The following is a 21,439-nucleotide window of genomic DNA, read 5'->3' as shown; positions in this document are numbered from 1 at the left end:
CTGGTTCGGAAAAGACACACAGTTTTTGTCCCCCCCTAGAAAAGGTAACACATTTTAAAAGATTTAGGATCGCACGGATGGTCTTACAGCTGTGACCCGGGACAGCTCTCTGCAGGTGCTGAGCAAGCCACTCTGCAGCAAGTCTCTTTGCTGGACAACACTCTGCACGGCAGCAGAGTTGTCTGAGCCCAATTCTATCTCCTGGCTGGCTGACAGCAGTGCTGTCTCCAGAGTATGCTGTAGGAAGACACAATTCATCAGTTATATGATCTGCCTTGTTGATCAGCTATAGTTGGAAAAGTTAGACTCACAACAAAATTTGGTCCTTGACTGTTATCGCTCGATATTGTATTTTTACCTATAAAAGCAGTATGCTGACAGATTTCAGTTTAGTACGTATTTTGAGAATAATGTATATGAAACACACTGTTTGCTATTCAACAAGGAGACACACTGCTCATATGCACATTTCAATGCGATGACCACGCACCAGTATGAAATACTGTATATAATACACAAGGCCTTTTTGCTGTTAATCATTAATCACCGTTTCATTAGATGCTAACGATGGTTTTGCTGACAGTAATTCTAACTTTTATGTCAACATTTCAAATTTGCATTCGTCCTTAGAAACGCAGGTCTCTCTACCTCTTCCAACCCACACAGACCAAATGGAACATGAACATGTCGAAGGTGTTGTATAAATTGTTTGGAATTTTTTCATTTTTGTATTTTGCACAAATAAAAGGATCACATTGAAATAATTCCACAGCTCTATATTTGCCTCAATGTTAAGCTTTTAATATAGGACGAGAGCAGCAAAACCTCTTTCTTCAACCCCCCACCCCAAAAAAAAAAAAAGCAATATTGAGTAATATTGATTCAGTGGTGAGTCACCTTCTCTCTGTACAGCTGCTGAAGTTTGTCCTCGTGTGTCCTCACCACTTTATCCTGCTCACACAATTGGCTAAGTTTGGTCTGGGAAAAAAAACAATACAAAGGCAGCTGAATGTAACTGATGTGTAGCTGAACATAGCATGTCATTAGGGAGTAAAACTGAGCATACATCAATGTCCTCCTCTTCTGGCATGTAGCTGTGTTCTCTCGGGTCTTCTGGGCTAAGCTGAGAAGAAAAACAGAACATCAGTAACTAAAATCTTATCATGCAGTATGCATTATTGTGCAGAGCTCCATTGCAGCATCATTAGTGTTGAGCCATATATTTTTTTTATTGGTAGAAACTCATTTTGGTAAATCAGACGTTACTTATGGAATGGGGGAGAAAGCATTTTGTAGTTGGACAATTCGTAGTTTCTGTTATCGACAGCCAATTTGTCTCTCTCAGCGCAACGCAGTGGTTTATTAGACATACACGGTGATGGCATGTTGACTTACCGAACTAGAAGCACAGTGTTCATCCAAGGAATACGTCTGTGATGTTTAGTGCTTATACTGTATGTACTTATACGGCACGGCGGCATCATGCATCCACTTTGGTGCAACTGTCGTGAGTTAATTTAAACATTTAAAGATGTCGATATGATCGGAAATATGTTTAAAATTTCAATCATGCAATAACTAAAACTCCTCGAGAGTTCCAAATAATCCACGGTGCTGGCTGAGTGAGTCCAAATGGCAAATAATTAGTCAACATGTGACAACATATCAAGTGAACTCTGCAAGGCTCCACACACTAACATTTCCACTACAGTAGTAGTTCACACTTTTTACTTCGTCGGATCACGCGGCAGATAAAACAGGATGTGAGAATATTCCCCACAGAACATGCAGACTGTCACATGGAGTGGTGGGTGGCAGTGTGACGAGAGTGACAAACTGCTAGCAGCTGAACAGGTGACAATGCAGCTGTTGGCTTGGCTAGTATGCTAATGAATGCAGACCGGGTGAGAGACGGGAGGTTGGGGCATTATTTAGCGATGGTGATCATCCCTCCAAATCTCCTCGGACATGCCCACTGACTGAGACCTACAAAAAGGCTCCTGTCCAGATCTGTGGGATTTGATTGTCTCAGCATTTTTTCTGAATTGAAATCTATTGAGAAAATTCACTTCGAGCACAGGTCTCAAACTCAAGTCCCCGGGGGCCAGATCTGGCCCGCCGCAACATTTTATGTGGCTGCAAAAGCACATCATCTGCGTTGACTTCATGTTTCCTGCTAAAATACCAAAACAGAAAATTCTCATAACAACGGCTTCTAAATTTAACTATACACAAATGATCACAAATTATCCAGAAAATGAGGAAGAAGGACTTACGGAAAAGTGGAGTGCACACATTACACTTCTCTTTTCCAAGTCATGTTCTTATTGCCATGACTTCTCAACATGATAACAGTCAAAGCGATGAATGGGTTGGCAGTGGCAAAACAACATAATACAGGGAGACCAGTCTTCATATGTCATGAGGACTTGGACACTGAATACGGAGCGTTGCAAAAGAGTAAAAAAATAGAAACATTTAAAAACGGTCAACGTGAGGATGAGCCGGAGCAAAGCCTTAAGTTGGCCTTACTTGCTTGCAAAGTTGAGGCCTTGGGGCCGAGTTCTCAATCAAAGTGTGAGTCATGAAGATTAAAGGGTCATTTTCCTTCATCTAGTCCAGCATGAAGAGGAGCAGTAGAGTCAGTTTACAGCAGTGCTGCACTTCAAACACAACACTTACAAAGATATTGATTGCTCTATGTTTTATATATATATATATATATATATATATATATATATATTTATTTATATATATATATACACACATATACACACACACACATTTTTTGCATATAAAAAGACTCACACATAGACATGTTCATCCAGAGGAAATAGCGATGGATAGAGCTACACTAAGTGAACAGCAAACATTCTTCCAATGCTGCAGCAAATAATGAGGGATAGTTTAAAGTAGTGGTTCTTAACCTGGGTTCGATCAAACCCCAGAGGTTCAATGAATCAGTCTCAGGGTTCAGCGGAGGTCAAGGTACACACAGACATTGTTGCGAAAATGATATGAGAATGGCACTTGCCAAGGTGAACTTACAGAGAGTTCATTTCTGAACTCTCTGTAAGGCAACAGCAAAAGTTAAACTGATTTGCAGTAGACTTTACACCAATCTGATCGGTCTGATCGGCATCGGCCGATAATTAGCATTTCACGCTGATTGGCTTTAATGTCAAAATTCGCCGATCGGTCGGCTCTGCAAAAGACAATTACTCCACGTCGCCGTCGTGTACAGTATATTCTAATCCAAAGGCTAGTTTATTTTTAGCCTTGTCGTGTGTCTTTTGACGTATTACTGTAAATATCTGACCACCAATACAGTTATTACAAAAAAAAAAAAAAACATGTCGGCAGTGTGGGACAGACAACACGTAATGCCCGGCCGGATCAGACTACAAGACACATTTGGTCTTTCACGATTGCACTGTGTCAGACGACTGCAATAAAATCTTGTATTCCGATGCCACCGCATCCCATCTTTTACGATCACTGGGCTTTACCTTGTCAAGTCAAATGCTCGTTACCATGGCGATGACAACAATAATGGATCGCGCCGTGTGTTTGTAAGAACAAAATGGGGAAAAACGTGTGTTGGTGCTCGGGAGAGGACTTTAATTCAAGGATCGCTTGAGGTATGTTCACATACTTTTAATACGATACGGCTTGCAAGGAGGTAACAACATATGTCTGTATGCAGCCTAGCAAGCTATTGCTAGCACTAACTGTTGTAAGCGAACACGCAGGCGTTCTGTCGAATTATGCTCTAAAGGTTTGGTATGTGTGAAGTAATTTAATGACAGTAAAATAATTTAATTACAGTAAGTTAGCACCAAGTGGATACATTAATTACTGTATGTACTTCCTGCCATCTAATAGAAGACCATTCATTTGTTCTGTCTCTCACTATGCCTCACTGGCATAAAAAGAGGAACAAAGATACATTATTTATTGTAAATCAAATTTTTTGAGCAAGTAAGTACACAAGTATATACAGTAAATGAACAAGCTATTTAAATACACGTTGCTCCATCTTGTGAACGGAGCGGTGATCGGTTATGTTTTTTTTAAACTCGCTGATCGGTCCCAAAAATCCTGATCGTGTAATCCAGTAAAACCCTTACTTAGTAGACTTTTTTCTTTTCAAGTGAAAGCCGTGATTTTGGACATAGTGATTTTGTGTGCAACCGATACAGACATTCTAAAAATAAATAAATAGTTATTTTTTTCAAATTAAAAAGACATTGAATGCCCCTATGAAACTTGCAGGGTTCAGTACCTCCAGCAAGGTTAAGAACCACTGATGTAAAGTTACACAGCTAAGCTACAATATGCCTTAAACTGTTAGATGCATTATTTAAATTACTGTATGTGTAACATTGCTGTCTGATAGAAATGCTGTACCTCCACTTTGATGGGGGGGGTTTTACTTTTTTTTTTTTTTTTTTTTTTTTAAACATGAATAGATTCTCCATGTTCTCACACGTCCTCTTAAAAGTATGTAGCCAAACAACCAATGAACATGTACTTTGCTACGCCATATTTATAACAGCATGTTTAAAAATAATATTTCAATATTTGGCTGACAAATTCACTGACTACCACATACATATAGCTGACTAAACTCCATGAGTACGGACTTGACAGCTATGTTCATACAGCCATAATAAAGGGCAGGTAGGCTAATTGTCCGAATAATAACAACGGGTTTATGATGAAAAAAGCAAGGGCCATGCAACCATTCATTACCCCACCTGATTGTCCAAATACATTAGAGTCCGTTGGAGATGATGGGACAGAGCATCGTTCTAGTGTCAGCAGCAAGAAGAAGGAGAAGAAAATGGATAGCAAGTGAGGGGCATTCTGTATTCCTTTTTCTCTCTCACACATTCATTGTCATCATGTATATAGAGGAACAGCCAAATAAAGAAGGAAGAAAGGGTCACTTAAGGAGAGGAAGTAAAGACAGGGTATACTTGTACTCTACAGAATAAATTGACTTCTGTAGCTATGACATACGACAGCTGGGCTTAGCTTGTGTCACAGCAGTTTAAAGTGGCTGGAACAAATAGTCTGAAGTGATGGCACATCCCACACTCTGCTGACCTAACACAGCCAAATCTGTAGTCTGACATCTTAAAGGAAAATGAGGGTGGGGTTGGTTTGGGTTGTGGGGGGGGTCCAGATTTAACTACGTACAATAACATGCCATTTGTCCAAACTAGTTTAAGCTTGCCAATGGCTTTAAATTTTGTTCCCTGCCAACATCTGTCTGGACTCTTTAAAGAAGTAAAGCAACTTAATCAGCTCGTGCTTGCCCTACTCAAATTAACCTAATGTTTGATTACATTTTGAAGCAAAGGAGCGGATGTCACAGTAAAAACGGGTCTTATTATACAAATATTAGGATGGACAGCTGAGGTGGGAGATTTATGGCATACACGCCACACATTAACAAACATGCCTCCAGAGGAATCTTTGGGGGTGGGGGCTGACCTTTAGGTTGTCGCCATCCATGTTAAGTTGCGTAAGCTGTGCTAGTGTGAGCTCCCGGATACCGTTTAGCTCTGCCTGCTGCCGACGCAGCTTTATCAGAAGCAAAGTCAGTTCCTCTGGCTGCAGGGGAGGTGAAGTTGTGGGGCACATACAGCCATTATCAAGCAGGGACATCGTAGTGGGAGTAGGAAAAAGGAGAGAGCACACCAGGATAGGAGATGCATCAATGCTCCCAGGTAGTGAGTTTTCATGCAGATCACAACAATGAGATTAGCCAAGGTGTTGGCAGCATGCATACTCCCCACTTGCACCCAAGACAGAGGAGCAGTTTAGCATTGATAAGAAAGCAGTTCACACACTTCCAGCAGTGACTTTGACATTCATTCTTGAGCCGGCTTAGAAAGTTGTGAGTGACAGATTTTTTTAAATCTCTGCTGGCGAGAAGCAACTCTGAAGAGCGACTAAAGTCGGCATAGACTTAATCCGATTGCTTGCAGAAAAGAGTACTCTGCCTGATTGTGACTCCATTTTAAGATTTTGTCACAAGGTCATCTTGGACAGAAATCACATACACAGTCAGTCAAGGGAGGGTATAGGGAGGCTTGGACAAAAAGTCAAAACCACCCCAACCCTAACAAAACATTTGAGAACATACCGTAAGAATGAATTTGGACAACTTACACATAGCTAATTGACCAATTAAGACTACTGTAAGACTTACACTTTTGCCTTGGAGAGACTGGGCAGTGATCGGCTGGACTGGAATTCCTACGGGCATTGACCTCCTATCAGGTGCGTAGGCATACTGAAAGAGACAGGCAATGCATTAACTCTCTCAATTATTTTCCTTCTTGTGTAAGAGTTTGACTCATACTAGGGTGAGTGTAGACATTTGCCAAGGCTTCAACATTTAGAACATTTGAACACTTGCTGATCAAAGAGTAAATGACTACAATCTTTATAGTAAAAAACATGTACATTTACATCGAGATCCAGATGTTTTTGCCTGGATACAAGGACACAAAATGCAATAACATCCCACATTAACGTAACTGCATACAGCGGCTGAAATAGGTATTTAACACTTCACCATTTTTCTCACTAAATGTATTTCCAAAGGTGCTAGGATGATGAAAATTAAAAAAGGGTGGACATTTCATCAGGATATAAACAAACATTCGCACAAAGCATGAAATAAATACCAGTTGGGGTGTTCAATACTTTTCCCTGTGTCATTTCACATTATTATACATAAATTAATTTCTGATCTTATTTGTTCTACTTTCTTTGTACGTATGGGTTACAGCTGTTGAAATGTGCAGGTCAACAGCCCCTTTGGAAGTATATTTAGTGAGAAAAATGGTGACGTATTAAATACTTATGTGCTTGTGTGTATGTTTATATATATATATATATATATATATATTTTTTTTTTTTTTTATTTTTTTTTTGCTACATAGGTGAGCACCTCATTACGTATTTAACTAACCTTAGGGATTTGGTGCCTCTGCCGCCTGTTGATACTCATGTCCCTTTGGTAGATGGGAGCTGCGATCTCAGACCGGGCGCTGCTCATGTTGTAGGGTCGCGGCTGAGAGTAGCCACCATACATTGACAGGGAACCATGGGAGGGCGAGGGTGGGATGGAGCAGGTTGACGCAGCGTGCTCTGAAAGGTTGATCATGGTTTTGGGGCTGGCCATAGGGGCATAGAGCCCTGGCGGTCTGGTGTACGCCTGTCGTTGTTGCCACTCATACAGCTGCCACATGGTGTCAGAGCGCATGGAGTGGCGCTTGTCAGCTATCGAGGGACCCAAGGCTTGGTCGTACAATGACGGTGACATGCTGCAGATGCTGTCCCTCTGTGCCATGCTATTTCTGGGCATACTGCGGTAACCGTCCCCATAATGAGCCACATGGGCCATTCGATGGTTTGGCATGTTTCTTGGGAGTGTCTGGTATGATGTGATGCTGTGGAAGAAAAATAACTGGTCCAATGATGAACTAAAATGTTGTATGCTTTGATTCAAACATAAAACTATTCTTTTTTTCGTAGTAGTTATAAACGTATTGACTCATCACCAAAATAAAGAGGGTTTTTTTCTTTTTAGATATAGAAATAATCAGGATCCAAAAGTGAAAATATGAAACGCATCACTTTTTCTGTAGTCAATTGAAGCTTGAGATTGAAAACATACCGTCTTACAGTAACTCTGCATAGTCAAGGGGAGGCCCCCCACTAAAAACCAAAACACCCATGGTCTCTTGGAACAGAAAACAAGCTCCACACATCATCGCCAAATGGCCTCCCACAATATTATGAGTCAATGCAATGTAATGGATGAGGTTTGACGATCATTTAGCCAGGTAGTGAACTAGGATGCACGTATGCTAGCCTTATACCATAATTGTCATTGTCATTTTTAACTTACCGTCACAATATAACACAAAATAATGTGCTTGATAAAATTAACATCTTCTTCCTCTATTTGTTTGTGTAGATTCTTAGTCATACAGGTCACGGTTATCCACAAAGGGTGAATCAAGGCAAGTGGACCTTTTTTTTTTTTTTTTTTTTTTTAAACTGAATTTGTTGTATTTTTGTTCCTCAATTTTCTTCAATTATGCTATCAGGGTAATGATTATGCAGAGGGTCTTCAAGCACACAGAAATCCTTCATGATTTGGAGAAGCCAAACGGGGACCCAAAGCATTTTTTGTCCTTGACCCTTCTGATTGTGGTATTTTGTTGCAGCTTTTTGAGATCTGTTGGCCGACTTAATTTTGTCAAACAGGTTCTATTTGAGTGTTTTCTTGGTTGACCAGGTCTTGAGGTAATCAGGCTTGGCTGTGGTTAGTGAAAATGAACAAAAAATGTTATTAGCCACATTAACTTGATGACAAGGGGGTGGGGCATTCGTTTTTCACACAGGGCCAGGTGGCTTTGAATATATATATTTTTTCCTCTTTATACATAAAATCACCATTTAAAAACTGCATTTTATGTTTAGTTCTGTTATCTTTGTTTGATATTTACAATTGTTTGATGATCTTGATGATGATGATCCAAATGGGGAAACTATGCCAGAAAACAAGAATTTCAGAAGGGGGTCAATAGTTTTTCACGGCACTGTAAATGTTCCAGAGGACGTGTTTTTTTTTAAAGTCAAATATGGTAAATTGAAGCACTTAAGATATAGAAAGTGGGAAGATGTATCGTGAAGAAAATTTAAAAATGTTCTGTGCCTAGTTGCTGCTCTTTAACAGCCCAGTTGCAGAGACCTCCCTCCTTAGTCAGTCATTTCGTAAAAAATTATATTCAACTAGATACACGACACATTATATCAAACAAACCTTCTGGTGTCATCATCCGGGGTGCGTCCTCTTTGTGCGCGAACCCAATGCTCCAGTTGCTGCATCGAGTTTGTCCTACTCAAAGTCCGTTCTGGCTCGTAGTTTGGACTTCGCTGAGGAAGAACTCCAGTGCTGTCAGCTGGACCCGGTTCACCGGCTCCATTGACCTGGGGACTGTGGTGTGAGCCATCTATCTCTGCCGGGGTCCGTGGTACTGCAAGCTTGACCGTGACAGCTGTTGCTGTGGCTGGCGGCATTTTGATACTGTTGATCTTGGTGAGAGGGCGATTAGGGTCTGCACCATCTCTCCGGAAGCCATAGCGCTCGGCGTCTCGCTGCTTCCTGTCCTCTACCGACACATGCTCACGGTCCACCTCGCGGTCGCGCTCGTTCTCAACTTCAGGCTGTGTCAATGGTGGCTCGTGATTGGCTATGTTATTAAGCTCCTGAGGTCCACACTGTTCCACTTTTAGCTTGTCAAACCTGGTAATAGCAGTCATAGGAACAAATACAAATGAGCTCATCTGCACGACTATATGATAATGATATTGACCAAAGATTGAACTCTTTTTAAATACATCTGTATTATAGATTACACCAGTGTTTCCCAACCTCTATTGAGCCCAGGTACCCATTTTACATGACAAAAATCTCACACCACACCACCCAACAAAAATGTCACAAAAAGTATGAATAATGAAATAATGATGATGAGCTTATGTCAATTTAGTCACAAAACGACAGTACTCAGTATGAAACATGGGCCTGTTAAATTGAACACAAAGCGGATTAACTAGCAGGAATGCCATGACTTATTCTGTTGTATGAATGGCAACAAGTGGATACACAGGTTTATTGTACCTTCTGCCAGCTAATGGAAGAGGATGTCACTGTTCTGCCTGTCACTATACATCACTGTCACAGATGTAAAAACAAAGATACTGCATATTATATTAACCGTAATAATTTTTTGGGGACAAGTTTAAGTAAAGTTGGGAAATTTCCCACTGCACCCCTGATGATCTCTCAAGCCACACTAGTGTGCCACGGCACCCTGGTTGGGAATCACTTGATCATGCTATTATACTGCAGCTATTATGCACAGCTACCTTGGCAAACTCAGCTTTTGCTTTGAAACAATGAGAAAGTGCACAATCTTTCTTCCAGCTGCCAGACGAGGCCGGCCGGGTGTGTAAAATGAAACACGATATATTCAGTTAAAAAAAAGAAAAAGAAAAACCAAAAATAAAAAACTAAACAAAATAGCCTCTGCCAGAGCATGTCTGAACGGTGCTGTTCAGACACGAGAAATCCATTTGCAGCTCTCTACAAATCTGTGCTTTTTTGGGAGGTCTCCGGAGGTAATTGACACTGCCCCTCCTTCGCTTTAGTTGGACGCAAGGTTATCGCTTCAAAGATGAGAAAATTCCTCCTATCAAGTGGGTTTAATGGATCAGAAATTTGGAGGGGCATTCCTTCAGATCTGCACTCGAACCTTTTTAAATAGCCACCACAGTCACATAATGTATTGTACAGCCTTTAGCTATCTGAAACCGCATGGAGCGCATATAAAAAAAAAAAAAAAAAAAAAAAACTAAAATGTAATCCGGCACTTACAACACAGAGTAGTGTCACTTTACTCAACCGCCTTTTAGCAGCATCAACACTTTTTACAGTGCCATTCATTGGATTTTAGACTGCAGCACTGCATAGCTACAAAACACCATCATTATGGTTCTGCTCACGCGTGCTTAAAGGGCATTACAGAGGCATGCTGCTAAATAACATTTAACACAAAATGGGAAAGACGATCATCTCTATTGATGAGTTAGCAAAACTGTGTCTAGCATTATATGTACAAACAAACAAAACTATTGTTTTCATGTTGCTCCCCAACTGAAATTGCCCATATACCCGAGTTACCTTTAGGAAGGTCAAGGTTTTTTGTTTTAACAAACATAGGAAATGGGAAAAGCCAAATGTCTGTGCTGAACTGTGGCCAATAAACTTAAACAGCTCACACAAAGATTTCAGCACACTTGCATTGCAATAAAAAGGAACAAAAATAAGCAAAAAAAAACCATAGTAGTACAGTATTTGCATTGCATGTTTAGCATAATGAATGTTAACTACACTTATGTATCTTTTACAAACCTTTTAACAGGCTCGGAATGGACAAGTGCGGCATCGGTCATCACTTTCATCCAGGACTCCATATCTTTGGCTGTGTCAGTGCAAAAGTAGTATGTCCGCATGTTGGGGTGTGTCGCCTGTCATGACAATGCACAGGTATCTGAAAGGGAGAAAAGTGTCATGTCAACTCTGGGAATTTGAAATGGCAATGAGCACATATCAGTACAACCCATTTCTCAAGGTTAGTTGCAGTAGATCTGCCACAGTAAAATTATACTTACCGGGTCGTGAATCTTATGGCAGACACGTTGCTGCACAGTTCAACTGACCCCTCCCAGCCAGCAAAACAACACGTTCAAGAGTGACAGAGAAAAACAATGGTTATTGGACAACCTCAAGATCCTGTTTACCACTTTCTGACAAAATACTCCAAGACCCCCTAACACGATGCAGAACATTTCGAGCAAAGAAATGGCAGCAGGTCATGTCCTGCTCTTGCATTTCCCTTGTTACTTCAACCGCCTCTCTTAAAGCATGTGACAAGGTTGGAAAAGAAGTGGGCTGTGTGGTTGGAGCCCTTCTCCAGACTCCTTGGTGTCTGTGTTTGGTTGTGCTTGGCAGGGGTTGTTGACTTTCAGGGTTTAGAAAGTACCCAAAATCCTAATTCTACACAGTACTGTGAACCCATAAAATGTGACCACTGCCCTGTAACGTGGGGCTTTCTTGCATATCTTAATGTTTCCGCTTTCAATGGACATTGCATTACTCCACCTCAAACTTTAAATTAAAAAGGAAGGGCTTTTTGCTACTTCCTGTATACCCGGAATCACACTAAAGTACATTTTAAAAGGGTTTTTGTTCATTCTGTTTTTTTCCTTCACTTTTGAAATAGTGTTTGTTCTCCTCGTGCACTCATTAATTGTTTGATGGTAAAAAAAAGCACCGACCTTGAAGGCATACTTTCTTGTGACGTGATCATCAACAGACAGCATGGATACATGGAAGCTTGGTAGGAGTATACTGCCAAGTATGCCCTCCTCTTTTTCATCTGGAAGGCAAAAATCACACATTTCAACATTTAGGCAGAATGGCTGTTTTTAATCAACATTTGAGTACCAAAACTTGGAAAAAGTAGATTCAAATGTGTTGGTCAAATGTGTATATTGCAGTTACAAACTGCAGTTTGTGGAAATGAGCAGTGATTCAAAGTTGTGTGCGGCTCTAATCCTCATTAAGTTAGCAGACGTGGCTCCATATTGACAATAGAGCGCTCTCAACGGGGGATTAGATTGAGCTCTGCGTTTTATGCATGAATCTAACCTCCCATCCTGACACTTACAATACCTCTGTACACAGCAGAAAGTGTGCAGAAAAACTAAACATCAGCACATCTGATGTGCCATTTACGTGGCCGGATTCATAAATCACCTCAACTGTTCTGGGAAAATTATCTGCCAAATAGTTTTTAATGGAAGTAAATCACTTGAAAATGGGAAAAAAAAAATCATAACAGTCCATCCTAAATTGTGAATGATGATTTGGTAAAACAGTGATAACTGATCTCTGCTTGGTTTCTGGTAGTGTAGAACAGTGATCCCCAACCTTTATAGAGCCAAGGCAGATATGTTACATTCGAAAAATGTCACGGCACACCAACAAACACAAATATCAGCAATAGTGGATACACAAGTCAATTATACACTTTCTGCCATCTAATAGAGGAGCATTTATTTGTTCTGTCTGTCTTTATATGCCGCTTGGATAGATAGATGAACAAAGATACATTATTTGTTGTAAATAAATAATATTCTGACCAGTTAAGTAAAATGTTATAATTTCCCACAGCACACTGGTTGGGAATCGGTGGCGTAGAAACATTCAGAGCAGATTTGACATTAAACCTTCTTTAAAACACATATGGACAGACATTTACAGGGCATAAGATGTTACTTTGCAAGATCCGGAGTGCAGTTTAATTGTCTGATGAATATGATAGAGAGCAGTTGTTTTTTGGTTTGATGACAGGAAAGATCATGACGACACAACCCACTCTCTACATGCCCATCTGAGTAAATCCTTTGGCGCTGGTGCTTCGGCCTATGGCTTTTGTCAGTCAGTGGGTGGAAAGAAGGCAACAGCACTGTCAGACAGCAGAAACAACACAGACTTGATGTCATCCTGATTAGCAAAATGACCGGGTCTGCATTAATTCAGCAAGCAAAATCAGCATCACTAGAATAGGACTTTCTGTGTATATACAGACCCTTTCCAAAACAATGTGAATATCATGGAAAAGTTTATTCATTTCCATAATTCCATTCAAAAAGTGAAACTTTCATAGATTACAGATTCAGGGCCCACTATTTCAACTATTTCAAGTATTTATTTGTTTATTTTCACATAATTTGGGCTTCCAGCTCATAGAACCCACAAAATCAGGAATTCCAAAAATGTGAATACTGTGAAGAAATTACCATTTACTACCATTTACTCAATTTTTGTTGAAAAAAAAAGAACATCAGGTCACATTAAAATCAATCAAAATATGGTACTATGGTATGTTACTCTTCAATACTTGATTGGGAATCCCTTTGCTTTAATCACTGCCTCGATGCGCCGTGGCATTGAGGTAATCAAGCCTGTGGCATTGCCTGGGACTTATGGAAGCTCAGATTTCCTTGATGCTTGCTGTCAGTTCTTCTCTCTTTTGGGGTCTGGTGCTCCTCACTTTCCTCCTTATAATACCCCATAGATTCTCAATGGGTTTAGATCCGGCGGGATGGCTGGCCAGTCAAGCACTGTGATGGCATGGGCATCAAACCAGGTTTTGGTGCTTCTGGCGGTATGGGCATGGGCCTGGTCCTGCTGGAAGATGAAATCTCCATCTCAATACAGATCCTCAGCAGAAGGAAACTGTTGTGGTGACCTTGAATTTAAAAAAGCAGTTTACCAACATCTGCACTGGACATTGCACCCCAAATTACTGTGGATACTTCACATGGACCTCAAGCAGCTTGGGTTCTGTTCTTCACCAGTCTTCCTCCAAACCCTTGGACCTTGAGGCCCGAATGAAAGGCACACTTTACTTTCATCGGAAAACAGTCCAGTCCTTCTTCTCCTTGGCCCAGTTGAGACGCTTCCTACGTTAGCTCAGGCTCAGAAGCGGCTTGACCCGAGGAACCGACCGTTGTAGCCCATCTCCTGGATGCGTCTGAATGCGATGGTTTTTAAAGCTGTGACTCCAGCCTCATTCCACTCTTTCTGGATCTCTGCTAGATTCTTGAATCTTCAGTTTGATAATCTGCTGAAGCCCACGGTCATCTCTTTTGCTGGTGCAACTTCTCCTGTCACATTTTATCCTTCAAGAGTTTCCATTGATATGCTTGAACACAGCACTCTGTGACAAGCCAGCCTCCTTAGCTAGGAACCTTTGTGGCTTACCCATCCTATGGAGGGTATCAATAATGGTCTGCAGTCTTCCCCATATTGAACCCAACTGAGACAACTGAACCAAACTGAAGCAATTTAATGACACCTGGGGAAACCTGTGCAGGTGCTTTGAGTTTAGTAAATGATTAGTGTGTGACACTCAGTTTAAAACATTTATGGTGTGCAAAATCTGGGCTGATTTTTCACAGTATTCAATTTTTTTTGAATTCCTGACTGTGGGTTTTATGAGCTGGAAGCCCAAATTATGTAAAAATAAACAAATACTTGAAGTTGTTTGAATTGTGGGCCCTGAATCTATGAAAGTTTAACTTTTTGAATGTAATTATGGAAATAAATAAACTTTTCCATGATATTCCATTTTTTTGGAAAGGGTCTGTATTGCTTAACAGGAACCCTACAACATACAGTACAAGCTGGGAAGATGACGATGAAAGTAGAACTAATCCAAACTGCCATTTATTATATTTTCTAATAGGGAAGCTCAGAGTGAATCACTGACTCAAATAGTGTCAAAATTTGAGACCTCCTAATATTGGCTGCTGGTCACTCGATATCACCATCAACAACTTTTCGATTGGCATCTTGGGTGCAAAAATAGCCCAGATGTAAACAGATGCATTTATCTGGATCTATTAGTAGTGATCCTGCTAAAAATGACAAAAAAAGTGTGATCAAAATTTAATGTTGGCAGAGGTAAGGGGCACAGTTTTTGTAACACAGTATTTTCAAATTACAAGGGCATCTGTAGATGTCATCAAGTCTAACTGACGATTTATGAGAATGGAACCACAATGTGAGAGCAGCCTGCCTGATTTGTGGAAACTTGTGTCATAACTCTAAATCAGAGTGAAACCCATTTTCCATCTGAGCTTCTTTTGTCAAAACCATATTTGGAAGTTATAATCCAAGCCATGTTCCTCACATAACCATTTGAACTGTCTCTATAAGTGTTGTACAACCACAGGAATTGAGTCCAGCTAGACGGACGTCGCCAAGGGGACGTCAAAAGGCTCGACAGGATTGTTGAGAGCACTTTTGTTGCAAGCAGTACCGATGAAAGATACTTTTAGTTGTAATGACTCACCTCTGTAATAGAAGAGACACAAGTCCGACAGCACAAACCACCTCTTTTTCCACAGCTTCATCCCTGTGCTGTCCTGCAAAGACACCAGAGGAATATGGCACACGGTTAGCTACCAACAAGAAGAAATTAATAATTCAACTGAAGAGGATATTTAAGAATGAATCATTTCTAATCATTAATTTAATTTAATAAAATGGGTTATGGATGGGCATTCGACTACATTTTCTTGATATTGATAATGTGGAGAAAATTAATGACAGGTCATTGTTTTAAAAAAATAATAATAATAATAATAATAATTCTGTAGGAAGAATTCCTCACTGAATGGTCTCAACCCTTGTTTCAATGCCGGTATAACGTTGAGCAGAAAAATACTGCCTGGAGGGTTGCCGAAGCAGTGGTCTATGTACATCTGACTCAAAGATAACTTTGTATAGGGCTTTGAGTATTAAAAAGGTACATTTATCATCTTCAAAATAAATAAACTTTTAGTCAGTCTCAAGATATTTGACAATGTATTAAGCTTTTCTTAAAATGTTCGAGCATACCCTTGAGACAATGGTCAGACATCACTTTAGACTGAATTCAAAAACAAGTACTCTACTGTCTCCTCACTGGGGCATTTATATGCCCCCAATGGGTCAGCTGAAGGGTTTCACAGTTTCCTTAAGCAAGGACTTCAATAGCTTCACGTTTCAAAGAGGCAGAGAAAATAAGTGAAAATCCAGCTTTTATTCGAGGCAGCAGAATTGCGAGTCCGTGGTTGATCTCCATCACCCTGATTGAGCTCCTAAAGAAACAGCAGCTGGCAGCTGAACCAAGGGAAGCCATCGTGCACTGAAAAGACGGTGCCGGGAGACTGAAATCAAAACTAAATGAGTCTGCCACTTAGGACGCCCGAGAGTCCTGTCTGCCAGACGACCGCCTTAAGCATCCCGCTTTTCACCATTATATGCTCCAAACAGGAGCCTCAATGAAGGATTGCTATTGAACAGCGCTTGTGCTGCCTAAGTAGCAAAACCAGACCAAAAAAACCTTAAAACCCAACACCCTGCACTGGTCGCCAGCCAATCGCAGGGCACATATAAGCAAACAACCGTTCACACCTCTGGGCAATTAATAGTCTTCAATTAACCTATCATGCATGTTTTTGGGATGTGGGAGGAAACAGGAATCGCCGGAGAAAACCCACGCAGGCACAGGGAGAACATGCAAACTCAACACAGGCGAGGCCGGATTTGAACCCGTGTACTCAGAAGTGTGAGGCAGATTTGCTAACCAGTCGTTCATCGTGCCGCCCTGTCCCAAACATACTGTATATTTTGGAATTGTGGCCAAAAAGTTCCACCTTGGTTCATTGGCCCAAAACACACTTTCCCCACACACGCTAAGTGTAGCCCAGCTTGCATGTTTTTCTTTGCAAGATATGGATTCCGTCCTGTCACCTTACCCAATAGCTCAGACATCTGAAGAAAACGGGAGATTGTTGGCACATGTACTAAACGGCCAGTCAGTACTTGCTAGAAATTCATGCTGCTCCTTCAATATTGTTGTCACCCTACTAGCATATCCCACGACCAGTTTTCTTTCATCGGTTTTGGAGGAGGATCCATTTCTTAGTCATGTCACTATTGTGCCATATTTTCTCCACTTGATGATGACTGTCTTCACTGTGTTCCACGGTATATTAATGCCTTGGAAATTCTTTTGTACCCTTCTCCTGACTGATACCTTTCAACAATAAGATCCCTCCCTGGAAGCTCTCCGTGGACCATGGCTTGTGCTGTAAGGTGTGACTCCAAAAATTTCTGGGAAAGCCCACTGGAACAGCTGACTTTCAGGTTAAACGGAGGCAATTTGAATGGTGTGAGGTGTATGCTAACTCCCATTTAACATGAGTTTGAATGTGATGTTTAAGCTCAGCCACATCCCCAGCTATAAGAGGTTGTGAAACCACTTGTACGACCACATTATCTCAGTTTATTTTTACTTCTCGAAAAGATTTCATTTAGTCTTCAATTGAGTTGTACAGGTTGTAGGTCACACGACTGGTTTGAAATGATCTAACTTCGTCTGAGTTTTATATCACCAAACCTTGGCATTTGAACAGGGGTGTGTAGACCTTTTATATTCGCTAGAAATCTGACAGGGAAAACAGAATTTTCATAACTCCTATTTTCAAACACTTCTCTATTGAGCAATAAAAATAAAGCCCCAACGCCATTATGGTATAGATTGTGTGATTTATCATGAAAGTGTTACCTCGAGGTGAAAACTATTGAAATACGTGCACAGGAAAAATAACTAGCATAATAAAAAGAGTTTTGCTTACCTGCTTATAAAGCCAGTTCCTCTTTATAACTGGAGCACTGGGATTTCTCCGAATAGAATTTGATCTCTTCCCAAAATTATGAAGCTTTTTAGGAGGTCTAGATGCCTACAGATGCAGTAAATGGAGAACATCAATGGCCATCAGTATTTATTTTTCAAAACTTTTAAAAGAGTCAAATATGATCTCGTTCTCGTTGCTTCATTTTTGCTTTCAAAACTGCGGCAATTTTTCAGTGTGTGTTCCTCACTCTTGCTGCTGCACTGGCTTGGTTTGCGGCACAGTCGGAGCCGCCTGTGTTGTTGGCGACCTCGCTCATGGTGCTTCGTGGCTGTTCCTTCTTTTCATTCACTGGTACTTTGGCAGCAGATCTAAACGTGCACACAAGCCAAACGGGAGCACATGAAGTCCAACTTTGCAACCCCAGTAAAAGGTAGAGAATAGAAGAAGGCAACCTCTATTGTCTAATGACCTATTATTCCACTATAGTTCAAATCTTTTGTCATAAAGTCTCAGCTTGGAGCGAAGAATCAAGCCAATTACACCCACAGTCACCTCAGAAAACATTCCCAGTTGTTTGAGAATGCTGACATACTGAAAAACCATAGCTGTGGTAAATCATGCCAGAATGCTTGTTATATGAATCTCTTCGCATATTCACAAAACCTGTCATCCAGTTGAACGCCATGTAAATCAAGTTGTGTCTGGCCCATGAGGATGTCCTACATTCTTTAGGAGGGGAAAAACATTGTAATCTTGTGGAAACATGACACCACAGAGCAGCAGAAGCACTGCAGCACTGACAGCGTTATAGTGTTTTGTGGGTCACTGACCGAGTACGCTGCAAACACAATTTGCCTCAAGAAACTTGCTCATTTGATGCTGGTGACACCCAAAATCCTCAGATTACATGGCATCATGCATGAACAAGAGCCTATGAGTACTTTTCCATTCATTCAATATGTCATTTCCCATCTTTCGCATGAGCCTGAGACTATTATAGCAGCAAAGACACTCTGATTCCATGCTGTCATTGTCAAGGTGCAGATACAGAACAAGGAAAACATTACCCAGTTAAAAAAAATGCAGGCACCACCTCACACCATGCTTAATCCCATGCAGCACAGCAACATGTCTAACATGGACAATGAACCATTAAAAACAATCAGGTGCTTACCTGCATTTTGAGCAAAAGTTAATTTTGTTAGTCCCAAGATACAACAACATTTTTCATGAAGATAACTACTAATGACCACTCATTAGGATTATTCTTTCATTATTTTTAAAATATCGCTGTGCCAGGGGATTGAATAATTAATTGAGTTCCATTCAGAGTTGAAGTCTTGTGATGGACGAGGAGCTGACTAATGCTCCTTTGAATTACAGCGGACAGTTTCCATCGCTAAAATAGTGTCCTGTGAAAAGTGATGAGTGGCCACTGAGATTTGCCTCCTCCCGGTAATGAGCTCGGAAGATTTGCTGCACTTGCAGTGAAGAGCAAAATCTTAAGCGAACCATAATCAATGATGTGTCGACTGACCATTAAAACCGTGTGTGAGGACACTCAAGGGATGAATGAGTCTGTCAAAGGAATTTTTGAATTTTGTTTTATTTCTGTATTTATTCAAAAGAAAAGAAGAAGGACAAAGACTTGGAAAGATGTGTTTAATACTTTTCATATCCTTAAAATCTTTACTAGTTCATATGTTTAATATCTTTATTAATAGTAATTCTGTAAGCCTATAAGGTATTTCTCTCTGTAATGCTCATTTCACATCAACTTCCACCATTCTATGTGCGTGGTACTTTGCGGATAATTAGTTTGGGCGTTACAATCAGTCACCATGAAGTGAAATTGAAAAGTATTATTGTAGTATAATAGCTAGTGGAAGAGGAAACAATTTGTTGCCATCCCTCACAGGAGCTACAAAATGTTTTTATTAAAGCATGAGAGTACAGTGGAACCTCCAAAGTTAAACATGCCTTTGAAAGTCTGTCTATTTTGTGTTTCTTTTTGGACGTTACCGGTGCTGACAGAGGAAAAAAGTGATGACAACCACAAAACGGAAATGTTGATGATGACATTAATAATAATAATAATAATAATAATACAAGAACTGATTGTACACAAGCGCGTTAGCTGCATTTAAAAGATTTACAGCACAAGTCATGTAAAGTGTTCTTCCTCAATGTGTCTGTCAATCACTGTGTTAGTTTATGGTCATCAAAGTTAAGTTTTACTACTGGTCAACACTTAATTTCCATTTACACTGGTATGGAAGTAGGGAATGTGAAAGGTTGCTTGAAAAATAGTCGACTGACTTGCATCAGAGCGCAGCGGTGGTGGGACGGGGGGATGGGGTTAAGGGGACCGGTTTTATTATGTTTTCATTACAGCTTGCAGTCAGGTTGTGTTGGCTTTTTCAAATGTCCTTTAGCACACGCATGCACATGCCCATCACAGAGTCAACACTGAGGCAAAAAAGATGCCTCACTCCTACACAGGTCACTTTGGTGTTCTGGCGTAATTAATAAATACAGTATGATAATTGCACCCACCAAAGCATGGAACGAACTCAAGGACTACATTTTTTGAGGTTTTCCTTTGCATTCATGCACTGAGCTATCCACTTCCTGTTCCACAAAACTTCCAACTTTACTAGGTTAGGTAGAGTCAAGATCAACTTTCCATCATTTCCAAAATCAAACATCTTATTGTTCGAAATTATAAAACAATAAATCTACGTCCTGTGTGTGTGCGAGAATAGGGTCAGGAAAGATAACACTGCCAATGAGGCTTGGTGCCCTGTGTACAGTAATAGGTGGGTGGTGGCTGGGGATAACTGAAGTGAGACTGGCTGAGGGTGCATTTTAAAATGACCACACAGCGTTTCTAAAGAAAAAACTAACACCTTTGTTTGGTAATGGACCGGACCTTTTTTTTTTTTTTTTCTCTCTTTTTGGTAAACAAAAGACTTGGATCAGGATATAGTATACTGTAGAGCTAAGCAGTGAAGAACAATTTACAAATATTTAGAGAGCTCAACAAGTCTTATCGCATGAATGTGTCTCTGTTCTGTCCAAGTAAGCAACAAGGTGAGTTTATGCTTATAGCAACATGTTTCTTCAGCAAAGAACCACAATGTGTAATCCAAGTGGCATGTTATCTAGCAACCTTTGCAGAGTCAAAGGAGGAGTAGATTTGGTGTGCCCGTGGAAATGAGTACACAGTCAACACTGTGGCCTTTATGGTGGTGATATCAGAGATTTATCCAGTAGCTCAGGCTTTTAGAAAGGTGATAAAGCTTATAATTTTTAGTATCAGCTGCCTTTGTTATGTTAGTTGTTCACTAAGATTTGGAGGAACATAACAGACTGAAATTTGGAATGTAAATGCGTCACAGTTTTTCAGACAAGACAGCATTCAAGTCACATTCAAGTCTGTTGTTAGTGTGCATAAACAAAGCTTACCATCATATGGACACATTCAAGTGCTTTATACAGAGACAAATGTTCACAGTATGCTTGTATTTTTTTTTACCTGCTACATATTGGATGAAACATTTTTCCACAATACACACTAAAAAAC

The 21,439-nt window shown here is 40.4% G+C and overlaps 1 protein-coding gene across 18 annotated transcripts in view; it reads right to left on the bottom strand.

The window, feature by feature from the left end:
- Positions 1 to 21,439, bottom strand: part of LOC133402468 (pleckstrin homology domain-containing family A member 5-like) — a 91,681-nt gene that overhangs the window by 10,825 nt on the left and 59,417 nt on the right. For 10 of the 18 annotated variants that reach the window (XM_061676208.1, XM_061676215.1, XM_061676209.1 and 7 more), the window contains 12 exons: positions 18,101 to 18,221; positions 17,854 to 17,958; positions 15,522 to 15,594; positions 11,935 to 12,035; positions 11,009 to 11,124; positions 8,855 to 9,337; positions 6,992 to 7,472; positions 6,224 to 6,307; positions 4,761 to 4,814; positions 1,067 to 1,123; positions 898 to 978; positions 88 to 237 (listed from right to left, as the gene is read on the bottom strand). In XM_061676208.1, the coding sequence (XP_061532192.1) occupies positions 88 to 237; positions 898 to 978; positions 1,067 to 1,123; positions 4,761 to 4,814; positions 6,224 to 6,307; positions 6,992 to 7,472; positions 8,855 to 9,337; positions 11,009 to 11,124; positions 11,935 to 12,035; positions 15,522 to 15,594; positions 17,854 to 17,958; positions 18,101 to 18,221 (1,906 nt within the window). Of the gene's footprint in view, positions 1 to 87; positions 238 to 897; positions 979 to 1,066; positions 1,124 to 1,161; positions 2,437 to 2,532; positions 2,614 to 4,760; positions 4,815 to 6,223; positions 6,308 to 6,991; positions 7,473 to 8,854; positions 9,338 to 11,008; positions 11,125 to 11,934; positions 12,036 to 15,521; positions 15,595 to 17,853; positions 17,959 to 18,100; positions 18,222 to 21,439 lie in introns of those variants that run through there. The other 8 variants (XM_061676210.1, XM_061676217.1, XM_061676227.1 and 5 more) reach the window with 6 other exon arrangements.

This window comes from Phycodurus eques, chromosome 5, assembly GCF_024500275.1.
Source record: "Phycodurus eques isolate BA_2022a chromosome 5, UOR_Pequ_1.1, whole genome shotgun sequence".
NCBI classification, from domain to species: domain Eukaryota; kingdom Metazoa; phylum Chordata; class Actinopteri; order Syngnathiformes; family Syngnathidae; genus Phycodurus; species Phycodurus eques.
Note: the sequence above shows the minus strand (reverse complement) of the source record. Positions and strands in the feature narration are given on the sequence as shown.